A 16,747-nucleotide genomic window follows, 5' to 3' on the forward strand; every position below is an offset into this window, starting at 1 on the left:
ATAAATTAATGTTATGATATTTATATGTGTAGGTGTGCACAAAGTGTAGGAAAGTAGTGTACAGTAGTGCTTATGAGAGGTGGAAAATGCTATGCATGTGACTAAGTCCCATTAGTGTTTTTAAAGTCTAGGCACAGGAATAGGTCAGGGAATAATCACTGAGCATTATCAAGTTGGCTGATATTTCTGCTTGGATCAAGATGAAGCGCAGGTTTGTCATTTTCATGTTTTGTCCAGGTGTGTGTCTAGGGGGAGGCTGGGGGAGCCCCAGAGATAAACTCTGCCCCCCCTGAGAAATGATCTGCAACGGGTGAAAAATGCAAAATGCACACCCATTCTTCTCTGTTGGATTGCTCACGAAGTTCTAATTACACTGATATCACATGCATATCACCTGACAGAGCAAGATCTGAGCTTGCGGATGGTATTAGATACTAATTGCTGTGATAAACGATTCGCGAGAAAATCAACATGAATGTACATGAAATATCATATTTACATTCTGCACATTATCTGTGACGGGTGAAAAAAGCAAAATGCACTATGCATTATTCACCTGGTTTAATAACTACCAGATGTTTATATAGCCTATGTAGTCTAGGGCCTAGGCTATGGGCCCCGTGTGTCTGCCAAGGGGCCTGCACTAAAAGCTTGTGGTGATACTTTTTGCGCCCATTTTTTGTTGCCCCCCTAAAGATGACATGCTGGTAACCCCTGTGGTTTTGTCCCCAAAGATGTCTTCATGGTACCGCTTCTCACTCTGCAGATAGACACAAGAGAACACTGTAAGTAGCCTTGTCTTTGATCAACTTTAAGTTGTCTTGAAACGTCTACTTTTAAAAGTAAATTGTACCTCCCCTAAATATCCAAAACATTACAGTACTTTCATTCATTACATATTCCAATATATTTTATACAAGTTAAATCATTAGTATTAAGAATATAACTCTCTGTGATCCATTGACCATTCCTCATAAAATCTAAATGTGAGGAAAGCTGTTCACCTTGATTTGGGCCAGCTGTTGGGAAGCCTGAAGAGCACTGATGCCAAGCCTGTGTGCTAGGATGCCTTCTATGGTGTGAGCCACATCCCTCGACATGCTTATGCTTCCACAGACATAAATGTGTCCAGCCTGCTGGTGAAGCACCTGTACCACCTCCTCAGCCAAAGAGTCCCTCAGGATGTCCTGGACATACGTCTAGATGGAGCAGGCCATAGTTTTAAACATAATGCATCCTCTATGGTGGCTGAAGGTCCTCACTTTGACTGGCAGAACAAGGTGTTGGGTTTGCTACCCTCGTTCATATGTACAAATAAAACATATTGTATCATGCATGCTTTTAATGCAGATGAAAGGAATACCAAATGGATTCCACCAATATACTTCCAAGACTAACTCAACGAGGCTAAAACAAATTCAGTTAAAACAATAGTCCAGGATATCATACATTAAATATTCAACAGGACTAAGCCAACAATAGTCCAGGGAGAGCTCACCTTGTCCTGACTAGGCTCACGTGAGTATGCCGTCATGACAGTTCTGAACACTCCCTTGCGTTTCATCTCCAGCACTTCCTCTCTGTACAGGTGGTCTGTGTCTGCACTCCGACAGCCAAACACCAACGTCATGGGCACACCTGCCAAGCCTGGGCAGAACACAGGTCGCTTACAAGTGTCCCATCTGAGAATTCCACCTCAGAATTCCACCACAGCCTATCAGTCTCCACCATCTAATGAGGACTTTCCACTAAGTATTTCAATCTGATCGTTGTCTTTGAATTTTTCTTGACAATGTGCTCTGAGTACCTTTCTTTTCTTGATCGTATATCCGCTGATGCCAGAAGCTTCGGAATGGGGCAATGCCACTCCCTACACCAACTAAGATGACCGGTACGCTGGGGTCTGTAAGGTGAAAGCCTTCGGAACTACAAACAACAGAAGGTGAGTTATCACAGTGCAAGAATATAAAGACATTAAATTACATTAACATTAAATTACAAGTTCTGCAGTCTTTTATTACAAACATATGCATATCAGTTGGCAAGCAAAAATGACAGGAATTACAAGAATCACACCAATTCATTATTAAGCACATAGGCTACAGATCTGATTTCTTTTAATAATAATAAAAAAAAACAGAGAAAATGCTGACAGAGACAGCTACAGTAATGTATGTCCACATTTATAATTAATTTCATCATTAGCATCCAGTTGTAACACTACATACAGACTAAATTAGAGTAAGCTTGCCAAGCAACAAGCTAATTTCTCTAATTACATGTGTGTCCCACTTGTTGACTAATTGAGTCATGTAACCTCCTCTACTCTGAGATGTGCTGGTCTGTCACAAACAGAAAATGGCCTTGCATGCTTTATTACATACCTGTGAAGGAAGCAAGGCACCAAGTCTCCCTCTTTGATTGTGTTCAGCCAAGTGCTACACACACCATGATGGAGTGGGCCGTGTCCATCTTTGAAGAACAACAAATATGGTGTAATTGCTTTAGATTAAGCCATGTCCTGTGATTCAATCAAATACACTACTCACAAAAAGTTAAAAATGGGATATTCGACTTTCAGGTGAAATTTCAGGATGAACCTAAAATCCACTATAACCTTTACAGGTGAACTTAATGTGACCTTCTGTAATGTTTTGATGTCCAACAGCTCAATGTTTCAGTACTTTCTGTAAATTAAATTTCACCCGAAAGCCAGATTTCCCTAACTTTTTGAGTAGTGTCTGTGCCTAGAGTAGTGCCTTTTGCCTCAGTATCATTTCATTATCAAATAAAGAAATTATACTGAGGCAAGTGTATCAATGGAGCATTTCCAACATGTAAGAAGGTATAAAAAATGACCAATGTTTCAAAAAGAATTTGTAAGGGTGTGTTGAAATTTCTGGCTCACAGAGAATGAGAAGACATGCTTTGGAGGACATAATCTAATCGATTCACTAAGCAGGTCTCACTAGTCACAGTGATCAGCACATTGCACTTGCACGTTGGACTGTGATTTGCATATTCGTACACAAGAGACCTTCTCCAACAGTCCACCAGTGGATTTTCACCAGTTCTAGAGCCATGATGTCTAAAGAACATGAATAGGCAAGTGGTTAGCACCTAGACTGGAAAGTGGTGTTAAATCACACTAAACCATTATAATCACAATTCATCTGAATACCAATTAGATGCAAACTGTGAGGTGCAGCCCAACTGTGGATCTATTTTTAAAAGTGGATCTATTTTACTTTTCAATATGAGTGACTTTGAGTATGAAAAGCAGCTTTAGACCCCTGCACACTGGCTTCTAGCATGTCTCTTTTGATGGACTGGATGTCCAGTGGGCTCATGGTCACTTAGACCTGTGTGTCTCCACTTCTGAAGTCCTGTGACTACATTGTACTACTACACTAGCATTTAATTTAGATGAAAACATGAAATTGTACTGATTGCATTTTTGCTGACTTGCCAGGAATGGCTTTGTGCCTTTGACCGAAATAACTTAACGGTTTCCCTATGGATTACGTCTTCCTAGACTAAAAGAGAATTTCAGTGACGCTTTATGCATTGGAAACAAGCGTGTAATTCCAGGAGTGAAAACAACTGCAGTATTAGCAAGTTCTTACACTTGCAATTTAGCCTGTTCATTGAATATTGGGGGTTAGTTCTACAGTAGTTGAAAATGACCGTCAAAAAATGTATTTTCAAAAACCTTAAAAACAGGTAATTCCAAACTTAAATATGCCCTTATGACAGGGTGCTATGGGTTAGTGTATTTTAAAAGATAAACAGCAGTACCTTTTTCAGCTATTGTGAAAGAGCTTTATAAAATGTTGCTGTTACCTTGGGTGTGGTAGTTCACCACTGTCACTGTGAGGTGCAGCTCATCAGGGCAGAGCTCTGGGGAGGAGCTAACAGAGTAGAGGCGTGGCTTTAGCAGAGGTAGCTGACTAAGGAGGAAGGTCGCTGTGAGCTCCACAGATGGGAATTGTTGCAAAACCTCTAGGAAAGTAGGCCTGAAGGAGTTCGTCCACTTCATATACTCCTGGTAGTCCTGTGAAGCGTAGCATGGTTTGAGATGTGCAGTTCACAACAACTTGAGAGTATGCTGTGCTGTGTAACATTTGTTAGGCACTGACATTCAATTTAATTTATGATTATTCTACTACAATTATATTACAGAAAACATCATTCTATTAGCCAGGCCTTGAATTAGATGCAGCATTACACATTACCGTAGCTAGCATTAGCAGGTGCCGCTTTTGATCCTCTTGTGTGGCAATCTGTGAGAGTTTATGGAGGAGGTTCTGGGAGGGAGGACTGGAGATGTCCAGCAGGTAGGTGAGGGCCTGTGCCAGAGGGCATGCTGGGATGCGCCCGTCTGTCTCCCAGCACGTGATCCCTTCAGGAGATACAGTGATACAGTTGTTCACAAGTCATTATCCATTTGCCTTTGCACAAAAAATATTGGAGGGAAACTCTGAGGTTGTTCAATTCCCAAGACAACAGAATCGTAAGCGGTCACAGTTTCAGCACTAAAGAATATCAATAGCTGGGTTTCCTTTCAACTTTTAAATGCAGATTTTGACCATTGGAAATGAATGAGTCAGATGGAAACCCATGTATCACATGTCTGAGGCATGAATTCAATAGAGAAGGAACCCACCTGAGCCAGAGGTGTAGAGAGACTCGAGACGCACGCTTTGGTTGATAGGGGTGGCATCAGGGAGGTGCTTTAGAACACCAGCCACAAGTTCTGCTGGGTTCCCTGGGTAAACTCCCACATGATCACCTGGGGCATATCGCAAGGGCTCTCCTCCACTGTCTTTCTCAAGTTCCACCAAGATTGTAGAGCGACTGAAAAGCAAATGCAAAGAGATGAAAACCAACAGCCTTGTCAGGACATTTGGTATGATAGCCACCTTCAAAAGCTATGTACAATGAATGGGTGTAACTCAACAGACTTTAATGTGAAATAATGCTATTTGATCCTTAAGAGAATTAAAGAATGATGACAGTTGTAGACTTCAATATTAATTAATATATTAAAATGTGCCCACCTTGACCGAGTGCTTTGTAAGTGTACCTTCCTCTTCAGTTTCATGGAGATTAGGGCTTTAGAGTGAGTCTCTGACAATGCTGTGGTAGAAAGAAAAAAAAAAGTTCAGTGAATGGCACAAACTATACAGATTGCCCATGACTGAAAAGAGAAAGAGAAAGACTGTTACCACTGCACTGCAGTGACTACATGCTGCGCAAGCGTGGACACATTTAGAGAACTCCATGACAAAATATGTGTGTCTGGGTGATGCTGTCTGTACTGTACCTCTCATGCGGTCTAGTGGGCAGTTCTCATTCTGCACTCTGTATCTGTGAGGTTCCCAGATGTCAGATGTTGGCTTGAGGACAGAGAGCTGTCCATGGATTTTGAACTCCTTGCAGGCTTCCTTAAACCATTAGTACACGGACCATTAATAGCCATAATGTTACATTTAAGCTTCTCTCTCTCTCTCTCTCTCTCTCTCTCTCTCTCTCTCTAATACAGTTGATCAGTTTGTGTTGACAAAATCACAATGTATTATAAATTAATTCATGAGCTGACTTGCTGAGCGAGGGAAGTGTTTTATTGCTTGTCTCTTGATCCATCAGGGCTTTAGAACAATTAAAGCGGGGGGCACTTTTTGAAATTGACCAACAGCTCTGGATGCATTGATGTATTTCTATGTCTAGTGAATACTATCAAAGAACTATGAAGGCAGAGTTCTTTAGTTCTTTCTTTACTTGATCTCTTCCTTTCTTACTCTTTCTGTGTGTCCAACATACCTACATACACACCCAAAGGTCATTGTGCACATGCACATACATAATGAAGATTCATTTCTGCTTTGTTCAACTAACCTGAAAAGCAGCCTGTGCCCAAGCAGTGAACGATTCTTCTTGGGCATTCAGCTCGTCTCCCTCCCCAACTGGAAGCAAACTCCTGGCCCCCAGCTGTGCCAGTCTGGTGTCCAGGGTGTGGGCGAAGGCACAGAACTGTGGGTACATACAGGAGCCCAGGCCAAACACACAGTACCTGTGTGGGAGAAGTGATTACTGATGTTTAGTTGTTATTAAACTGTTTAGATTGACTATATTTAATATAACATTCTATTAAATACTGTCAAAAGAATACCTGAATTTGTTTTTGATGGATTCTAAAGTGAGGAGCCCCTTTTTGAAACTCTGTGGAATCATATACCATGCAGTCATTGGATTATATTCAGAGTGATTATTGCAAGGTAATATCTTGAGTATCTCCAAAGCAACCAGAAAGTCTCTCTATACCTCTCCATTCCCTGGGGGGTCTCCGTTCCCAAAGGTGCTGGTCACCACAATAAGCAGACACTCAGTTTCAAGGTCACTGAGGACATAATCTTCCATGCAAAGGAACTGGAAAGAATCATAAAGGCAGTTTAAAATAGAGTTCAATGGAGGAGCCTTGTATGATATACAGTACCCTCCATAATTATTGGCACCTCTGGTAAAGTTGACTAAAAACAGGTATAAAAAAATAATCTGTTGGTGATTTAATGTAATCTCACAATGAAAACAATGAGGAAAAAAATCAAACCTTGAAGGGAAGGACATGTATTCTGAGAAAAAGGAAAATCTCATAAAGAAATACATATGTTTTAACAAAAACAGGCCGCCCACAATTATTGGCAACCCTGCTTGTAATACCTTCTTAAACCTCCCTTTGCCAGTAAAATAGCTTAGAATATTCTCCAATGACACCCCATATAGTTGGAGAATACAAAGCAAAGGATTTAAGACCATTCATCTTTACAAAATCTCCCCAGATGGTCCAGATTCCTAGGTCCACACTTGTGCATTCTGCTCTTTGACTCACCCCACAATTTTTCTATGGAGTTTAGATCAGGGGACTGTGATGGCAATGGCAGAAACTTGATTTTGTGGCATCTCATCCATAGTGTCTATTTATTTACAAATGTACATACTGTAATTACACTAATATATAGCCATATTCTACTGCTCTTCATCCTGCACATACACTTATTCTTAGTACTATTATAATGTTACTGTTTCTGCACTACAATGGTACTGTTACAACTAGTGTTGCACTAGCTGTACATATCTGTTTATATGGTTCATACTAAATATACATATTTATTCAGTTTTTCTGTAATATATTCTGTTAATACACTGCATATATCTATATTGTTCTTACTACTACTATAATGGTACTGCCACTACATTGCACATATCTGTATATGTTGTTCATACATTGTTAATATTACATTGCCATATTTATTCTGCTCTTATAGGGTTACTGCTAATACACTGCACAAGTGCACATACTTATATTTAATTTATACTACTCTAAACCACCTTCTGACACTGCACTATATATTTTGTCCTGTCTAGTATCTATCTATCTATGCACCACCTTCTTTGTATATCACAACAACAACTCAGTCATGGGTGTGTTTTGGGAGTAACATCCTTTAAACCAATGAAATTACATCTGTCATTCCCTTTAACAGCAAGCAGTGCAACTTCAAACAGCGCATCGGTATTTTGATAGTCAGCGGCGCATTTGAAGGAATCTGCCTGCACGCGAGACCATATCTATTCCACTAAACCATGCTTTACTAAAACCTGACCTAACCTAGATTTTCTAGGGGTGCCAATAATTGTGGGTGACATATTTTTGTTAATAAATATTATTTCTTTACGAGATTTTCCTTTTTCTAAGAATAAACTGTCTTCCCTTCAAGGTTGGATTTTTCCTCATTGTTTTCATTGTGGGACTACAATAAATCATCAAACGATTATTTTTTATACCTGTTTTTAGTCACATTTACCAAGACTGCCAATAATTATAGAGGGCACTGTATGCTATGTGTTGTCTTGAAATGTAATGTTCCTTCTTACCCTGGAGTTGAATGCACAGTTGAGCATGGAGTTCAGCTTTCTGGCTAGAGTGAGGGATTTGCCTGTTTCTGTGGCGTACAGCACAGTGCAGCGCACACGCAAGGCCATCGCAGGACGCATCAGAGACACAGTGAAGAGCACAGCCCTGCAGAAGAGTGTCATGCCACATTGGTAATCACAATCATAATTCAATGTGATCTATATCTACTGACTGCTGTTTACAAAATATGTTTCATGGTCATTGTCAACAACCAAATTATACCTGGATTAGGCAACTATTTACCAAATTATACTTGGATTAGGCAACTATTTGGCAAATTATATCCTGGATATGTACAAGGTATGTATGTATAACACATTTTCTGGTTGTGGTGTGTGATGTATGGACAATTAATGTTGTATGTTTGTGTTAAGTCTCAATAGAGCAACTAAATTGACGCAAAGCAAATGTCAGACTTGTCTGACGAATAAAGTATTACCTTATCTGGCTTTTCAATTTGGAGACAAATTGACAAAATATATTTTTTGTGACTGAAAGTACTGTAGACCCATCCAACGAATATCACCAAATGTACTGAATGCAAATGCCTTTTGAACTTTTAAGATGTCATATGCTACTGCTTTTTAGTCAACATTGTATCTCAAGATATAAGACAAAACAAACCAAGCAAACTATTAATGTCAGAACCTGGCAGCTGCCTTGAAATGGATTTCTTTTTTCTTCAGTTTTTTCTTATCTTTCCATACGTGAGTCTCCCAGGGCTCAGGCTTTAAACAACAGAAACAAAAACAGAAGTTCAATGTCTTTACTAACTTTTAAAAGACAGGACATCACAGTGAAGATATCAAGCCCCATCAGTTTACACGCACAGTTTAGCCAAGCTACAGGGTTAGGGGTGCCGTGCTATGGGCTGCCATTTGTAAAATTGGGCATATTGTTTTATCCAGCACAGTTTTAGCACATTCAGCATCACTACATGTAAAAAAGAGCACTATGATTTTAAACTATATTTATTTTTCACACATTTGCAGACAAATTGGTGTAAAAATGACAATATCTTTTTCTAGGATAACATTTTGTACTAAGGGAAAAATATGAAATGAAATGCTAAATATAAATGTTAAATATGCTAAATGTAAATATGAAATATAATTATTAGTAATTCAATTATTTCAGCCAGACTAACATGTTTACATGCATTTAAAAAATGTTGGTTTGGGTCAGACTAACACAATAATTAGTTTTTTTTCCAGTGTCATGTATACATACTCAATCTGATCCACAATGTTTCCCTACCTGGTAGTAGTAGAAGGGGGAGAGGATGTAGCTGGCCATTTCCTGGTGGAACACAGCTGTGAGAGAACCTGACATGGGTGGAACCAACCAGATCCAGTCTGCTGGACAACCTCCACGGAGACGAACCTCATTCTCCATGTGCTTCATGAAGGATTCTGAGGCCGTGTGGTGATCTATGATGGTTACTTTATTTTTCTGTGACAGCAGAGAAGTAGACACAGAACCATGAATGATCTGAGAACATGCTACATGCACACTTTTTACACCTCATTAGAGTAATGCAAGGGAATAACACAACATTGCGGTGAAATATGTTATGTAATAATCATGTGACCCAACCTGGAAGCTGTAAATAACAGCTACATTAACAGCCAGAAGAGCCTCGTCTTTCCAAAGGGAGGACAATGTCTGTGTCTCTAATCCCATTTTACGACCAACTTGCTGCAATGCAAAATGCAACGTATATTCAAAGAATATTTTTGAAATTGAATAAAATGCTCACAAAGATGGAAGTTATTCCTTGTTAATCTCTGCTGTAAATCCATTGCATACCTCCAGTACATTGTACCGCTGGGGGTCACAGAAATCCCTAACCCCAATCTCTGTGCCCATAAACCAGCCATTGAAGGGGCAAGCTGTGAACTGAAGTCCTCCGACCTCTAACATCATGTTGGACACTGCGGGTAGGGCATACCACCTGAGCTGCAGGTCCTTGAACCAGTCAAACCTATGGAAGTCAATGCCACGTGAGGACAATGTGAACGGTATCATTTCTGTAGGGGGAGGGAGTAGCGAGCAAGCTGTCTATTTTGTTTAAAGATAAACAGAAGTGATGTTATCCAACATCGCTTAGAGCACCTTTAAATTAGTAAATGACCAACAATATTACTAAACAGTTTATAAACCAAACCAAGCACCATACCCCTAATAATCAAGGCCCAGCACATATTACATGGGACTAGTTGGGCTATACAACTATGGCACATATTTCAGATTGTAATGAAACCATGATCAGACTGCTGCCAACATACCAAGGACCAATTAAACATTATTTTATATAACATATTTTAAATTACAAGTTTTATGTTAATACACTTGCACAAGTACAATTGCACATACTTGAAATATCACTCATCTTCAGTCTCTCTATGACCCTGGTGACGGGCTGAACCAGATGATCAAAGCACACAGGAGAAGCAATTAGCAGCACTGTGATCAGACTTTTGGTGCCTGATGTAATCAGTTCATGGATGCAAACATTTCAATTTGGAAAGCTGTGGTGTGACTTGCCCTTTCATTTTCATTCTTATTCTCTTTATCTTGATATAACCACCCCCCACCCCATTTAGTAAATCATTCACGTCCATTTTCAAGGACCTAATTAGCAAATTATGTCAAACTAAAGTACAGGGGCACGTAAACTGCTAGATGACTGCTGTTTTGTCTTCAAGTATACACTGGGTTAGGGAATGGTTTAACTTGAAAGAATGCAAATAGCAGTCAAAACTTGATTGAACCGTTTTCCACTCGGACTTAAGTGGACTGAAGAGTCAGCTGACTTTAAGAGTTCTTTTATGCTCCTCTAAGATATGTGGAGACAGAGAAATGGTCTAGATTTGGCCAGCCATGGTGACAACAGAAGCTCAATTTATTTTAGAAATGAAGTGGAATGCAAATGACCCTGAAGATCTTTTGCAACATAGCTAAGAGTCTTGTTGAGACAGTTGAGTATTTTTCTGAAAGTGAGTACATTGCTGCACACATTGCTACACAAGTAACTACAACTATTTAGTATTTCAAATATATACATGCAGAGATGTTAAATTCCTAGTGCTGTAGGTATGAGATTTCACACAGCGGCCAATCAACAACCAAGCCTTTTTACCGTCAAAACAGAAATCACTAACAAATCACAAATGACTAACAATAACATCACCGACAGAACAGCCTTCAAGAGCATTTCACTTGGGTATCAAGCAGGCACCTTCCTTCATAGGCTTGTCACTGAATTAGGCCCATGACACCTCCAGAAGGCTCAATAGTGTTGTCTGGCATCCCATACCTACCCCCCCACACATTTATGATGGGTTCTCTGCCAAGAAATTATTTGGTCCGTCGTTTATGATCCGATCAGATCATCCGACTTGGGCGCAGAAATTGTCTGTGCTGTGGTGAGTGAGACAATGTAGACTCATGTGTTGCGTGATATCTTTGCGCCCAAGTAGCAGTGCTTCGCCCCAATATAGTCCCATGTCAATATCTGCCTAGGAAATCGGCCTTGTGTGAATGCGTGCTTGCGTTTATGATCCAATCAGCAGCATATTAAGATACTAAGCAATATCATACACAATTCCGCAATTGTGCAGCGTTAATGTGTAAACAGGAAAAAAAAACACATGGATTCTGATATTTTCAGATCGGTTTCAGGCCTCAATCATATGTGGATATAAATTAGGCTAGATAAGAATCGGATATATGTAGCACACGGGCAGATAGGATATTCCCTATCACAGGGCAGATAGGATATTCTACACGGGCAGATAGGATATTCCCTATCACAGGGCAGATAGGATAGTCTACACGGGCAGATAGGATATTCCCTGTCATTTTCAACTTGCACCTCGTTGAAAATGCCACAATCTTCCAGGTTTTTGCATTTACATACACACAATGAAGCTTTCAGATTCACGTGCATGCACGACTGACAGAACAGTGTAATTAAAATGAAAAAGAGATGGGAAAGCCGCAATAAAGACCAAGGGCGGAGTGGCAATCGAGACGATCGGGAGTTTTCCCGGTCGGCTGGCCGAGGAGTGTGCGTGGTGCGGGCCGGCCCATAGAGCTTTTATCGCGGCCGTGAGTCGTACGCGGCCATCGACATGATAGATGCATTAAGAATTTTCCGCAAAAATCTCCAAGATCTACACTTTAAAGTTTGGGAAGTCCAACCAATATTTATACCACTCGCTCACTGTCTATTATGTCATTCATGGTTACCCTGCACTTTATTTTTCGCCTTAAAATAAACTGGTAGCCTATGTTTTCCGGATTTCTCAAGATACTTTGGAAACAAAAGTAAACAACTAGCCACCGAAATACCCTAATGCAAGCTTATTTTGTGCATTTGCAGTGTCGTCTGTTTGTTTGCTTTCATTTCAATTCAATGTCTCAATTAAATTAAGGGTAAGGCTATTTGCACCCCTGGTACAATTAGCAGTGTATGCGTACCCTGGTGCAATAAGAAGTGAATTCTATTCATACCCCGGTGCACACAGCAATGTGTCCTATTAGTACCCCGTCTGGTACAAATATCAATGTATGCTATTCGTACCCCGGTGCACACAGCAATGTGTTCTATTAGTACCCCGTCTGGTACAAATATCAGTGTATGCAATTTGCACCCCTGTGCATTTATTCTGGCATATTGATCACACAATGTAATAATAATAAATAAAATAAAAAACAAGCAACTTGTTTTTTTTTTGTTACGTAACAGGGTGTGAATAGCTCAGCTGTGTAATAGACACTCTGAATAAGGTATGCTGTTTGCATCAATGTACAGTTATAAGTGGATGCTATGGTGTTTATAGTACTGCATGCTATTTACACCCTGGTGCATGAACTAGCTAATTGTTGCAATCAAAACTTCCGTTTGAGAACCGATTTCTTGTTCAAATTGCGTGCCTTCTCTCCAGAGACGTTGATACACATGCACACTCACTCTGCAAAAATGCATCACACAGGAATCAAACCCCAGTCTCCCGCATGCCTGCCCTTGTCTGTGACCACTGTACTATCTGCTTCCACAAATAGGCTAGTGTTTGCAGGTAAACTTATAGTTTATAGGCCTGAACGTCATATTCACGAAATTTCTGTTAACTAACAAACTGACGGTTGTATGTGTTCACTGAACCAAGATTATGAAAATAAAACACAACTAACTTAATCTGAACAGATATAGTGCCGAAACCTTTCAGAATTCTTCACTTTCTGCTGACGTAAAACGAATGTCCGCCATGTTTTTTGTGCACGTGAGCAACGTCTTTTTGTTGTTATGTCACAGGGTATGAATAGCTCAGCTGTGTGGCCAAGGCTATTTGTACCAGGGGTGTAAATAGACACAGATATCTGATATGGGCCACTCTGAAACGTAGATGTATAGTCAGTCCAAAAAATCCCTTACAAAAATGAAATGTCTGCGGCAGATTTGCAGCAAACATGTGGGTGATTTGTGGGAAACAAATGAGTTCACTAGAAAATATTGCCACAAGTTTTCCAATGTTGGCTGCTAGAGGAAAACTTCCAGCAAAGTTATGGCAACAATGAAATAATTTCTGAGATTAAAGTCAGAAAATGTTGCTTTTTTTCTCAGAAATTCTGACTTTAATCTCAGAAATTATTTCCAACTTTGTTTCTCGCAAATTTGTGACTTATAAAGTGGCAAATGTGTTCGCCAGTGATGGCAGCAAATTTAGCCAATAATGGCAGACTTCCAGTGAACTTTTGGTGACAAACCTTATTTGCATATGTAATTGCTGCAAAATGTGCTGTAACATTGCCAAAAGTTAACCACAACTGTTTGCCAGAAACCTAATTTGCATGTGAAAATATGACCCTGCCGCAAATTTGCAGCAACGATTTGCCAGAAACCTGACATTTCTGTAAGGGATCACATACTGTATAGGCAGAAAATCAGAGTTGTGTATCACGGCCTGCCGGTGTAAACATAGCCTTAGACAATGTGGCACCCCAAGCCATTTCCTACATTGTTAACATTTCTCTTAAATTTCTCCACCTTTGAAACAGCAATTTCATACACAGACAAAGGCATCTGATGGGTGGCAAGAGCCCAAACTAAGCACCATGTCTTAAGCTTGCCAGGTTTTATCAATGGAATGGGTAGCCTCAAAAATAATTGTTTGAACTCTACAACCTAGTAATACAATGTTGCAATATTAAACCATGTCATCAAAATCAACATAAAGACATGATAACCATAAGGAAATAAACACAGTGGAACCTACTGTGGGTGCTCCATGGAAACCTCCAAAATTAACTCTGGAGGAATCTCAAAGACCTCTGGGTCTTCACCATTGGCCTGCAAGACCAGTGGCAGGACATCAAAGGGACCATATTTTGGAATCCACCCAAGACGAATACAAATCTGTAAATATCAAACACTTCCTTATTATTTGATTACAGAAAACAAGACTATAGCTATTTTTTGCCTGACAAAATGTCAGTTCAGTGTGTGTACACTGACATTGGCACAACTAAATTCACACGTCTCTAAAATTGTGTATTTCTGTGCACATATTCACCTCTGTAAAGTCCAGACTGCCAGGGTCTCCTTTTATAGTTCCATCAGGCATCTGATACCCAGCATATTTTATAAGCTGCCTATTCCACACGCGAAAGTCATGCTTCCCATCAGTTCTCTGCGGGAAAATTGTGATTGCAGACCTACAATGAGAGCATGGAACATATTGAGTGCATGTCAAGACAAAAATCTCTTAACAAGTTATGCCTGCCATACTAACTCTAATCACTAAAAAAACATAACATCCAAAACATAACATTTAAAGCTCTTCTCTAATAATGCAATGCAGGTCATGGCTTCAGTGCACATACTGTAAATAGTTTCATTTAGTACATCTTATTTTTTCATGACAGTATGCAATTTATGAACACACGTCTTTGTTCAAAAACAATTAAAATATGGCCAGGCCCCAGAGAATATCACTTTACAAATGTCACGTTTAACTTTGCTAATCTACAATCACTCAAAAGGAAACAAAACGAGCTTTAGTGTCTAAAAAGTTGATATAAACAAAAACAAGCAGTAACAGCATTTTGATTAGGTGGAATTAAGGATGTGATTAAAGGGCTGGTGATGTACCTCAGATTGCCTCCATTTGAGGCATAGTGAAGATGCTCACAAAGGTGATCAAACATTTCCTTAGCGGTGCTACATCTTCGGGCATCAAACACCTACAAAATGATCATTATTTCATAACATTATTATTATTATTATTATTATTATTATTATTATTAATACTACTACTACTACTACTACTACTACTAATAATAATAATAATAATTTGTATAATATATATTTATAAAGCACCTTTCACCATCAAGTTCATATCACAATTTTTTTTTTTTTTTTTTTAAACTCACAAAACTATTCACTAAAGGCTACATGTGTTAATGCAGTTAATTAATAAAGTTGTGAGGATATGTCCATTTAGTGATGGTCATATGTAAGTGTACTGTACATCCCACCTGTAAGTTGGACCATTGAATCCTGCCAATGCATCTCGGTGCATTTCTCCACGCCTGTTTCGCAGCAAAAGCCAGTTCTTCTGAGGTCAGCTGGTAAGTCCCAGTAGCATCGATTTCTAAACTAACTTGCTCAAGTCGGGCCAGGTAATCTTCTATTCTAGAGCTGTGGACCATAATGGATTTTTTGTTGTTAAATGTTATTAACTAGTGTTGCTCTGTAGGCTATCAGCTATAATCGGCGGTCTCTCTGGAAACAGATATCACCTTTTATCCATGACGTGCATATTAACGATTGATGCCTTGCTACTACTACTACTTTTCCATGCAAATACATAATTATTGTGTTTCTATCATGTGTGTGTTTGTTAAAAATTGACATAAAACACGCACCTCGTAAATGGTTTATAAAACTGGTTGATGAAGTCAAGAGCCTGAACCAGACGGTCACTAGCATCTGGGGTAGGCCTACTATCAGGAGGAGACATCAGGGCTTTTGGAAACATGACGGATCCATTACACACTCCTGTCCTGCAAGCCATATTCTGAAACACAGCAAAGATGTTGAATATTCATGCATCAACAACGTTGACAGAATATTGTACAATTTAGGAGTTGGGCAACACCATGTACCTTAACAGCCTTATGATGCAGAGTGTCTTGAAATGTATGGTCATCGCCTACATTACGCAGCCAAACTGAGGTGAATGGACACTTGCTGACCACTTTTGGCTCCAGAGACTATAGACACGGAAGAAAGGACTCAAATATGACACAAAATGTACAATCATCATGAAGACAGAGTTTACCAAATGGCTCGTCTTACCTTCATCTCTATATTGGGACGGTTCTTCTTGTCCTTTGACACACCCATCCCTGTTAGTTCGAAGTTGTCAAAGTGACATAGAAAGTAGGATGTTGAAAGGGAAACATAAAATATTTCATCGTATAGGCTTAGATGTATTTCAGAACGCAGTTAGGTAAAATGTTTCTTACCGAAACTGTTCTTTGCTGTCTGTCTATCCAAATGGAAGGTAGGTTACTCTGGGAAACTCTACCTCTTCCCGGGCTCAGAGACACAAAAGTGATAGGTCATAATGACAGGCGGGCATTTATAGTAGTAGGCTCAGGGATGGACTATAGATTTTTTTTCCCGGCTACAGTTAAGTTTCAGTGCTGGTAAGTTACCAGGTAGGCTACCTGTATAAAAGCATCTGCCAAATCCCATAACCA

At 39.6% G+C, this 16,747-nt stretch overlaps 1 protein-coding gene across 1 annotated transcript; it reads right to left on the reverse strand.

Annotated features, from left to right (window-relative positions):
* Nucleotides 1–245: 245 nt before the first annotated feature.
* LOC143122247 (nitric oxide synthase, inducible-like) lies at nt 246–16,388 on the reverse strand. The gene is made up of 26 exons (XM_076283106.1): nt 16,341–16,388; nt 16,148–16,255; nt 15,908–16,059; nt 15,518–15,680; nt 15,132–15,223; nt 14,554–14,695; nt 14,257–14,396; nt 9,785–9,959; nt 9,572–9,673; nt 9,233–9,427; nt 8,624–8,703; nt 7,936–8,080; nt 6,325–6,429; nt 6,173–6,222; nt 5,899–6,073; nt 5,327–5,447; nt 5,061–5,139; nt 4,667–4,857; nt 4,236–4,402; nt 3,844–4,054; nt 2,385–2,472; nt 1,808–1,926; nt 1,499–1,647; nt 1,005–1,199; nt 664–760; nt 246–301 (listed from the first exon to the last, which is right to left on the reverse strand). The coding sequence occupies exons 1-26, from the start codon at nt 16,386–16,388 to the stop codon at nt 246–248; spliced, it is 3,345 nt and encodes a 1,114-aa protein (XP_076139221.1).
* Between the last annotated feature and the right edge of the window lie 359 nt (nt 16,389–16,747).

The sequence above is a fragment of the Alosa pseudoharengus genome, unplaced genomic scaffold, assembly GCF_046254945.1.
Source record: "Alosa pseudoharengus isolate Yale_2024_CS ecotype anadromous, Long Island Sound unplaced genomic scaffold, YU_APseudo_1.1 YU_APseudo_1.1_scf_13, whole genome shotgun sequence".
Lineage (NCBI taxonomy): Eukaryota > Metazoa > Chordata > Actinopteri > Clupeiformes > Clupeidae > Alosa > Alosa pseudoharengus.

Coding starts and splice junctions, on each gene's coding strand:
- LOC143122247 (XM_076283106.1), bottom strand. CDS start 16,388: ATGGGTGTGTCAAAGGACAAGAAGAACCGTCCCAATATAGAGATGAAG. Junction 16,256..16,340: donor GTCCCAATATAGAGATGAAG/GTAAGACGAGCC, acceptor CCGTGTCTATAG/TCTCTGGAGCCAAAAGTGGT. Junction 14,397..14,553: donor GCAGTCTGGACTTTACAGAG/GTGAATATGTGC, acceptor TGATATTTACAG/ATTTGTATTCGTCTTGGGTG.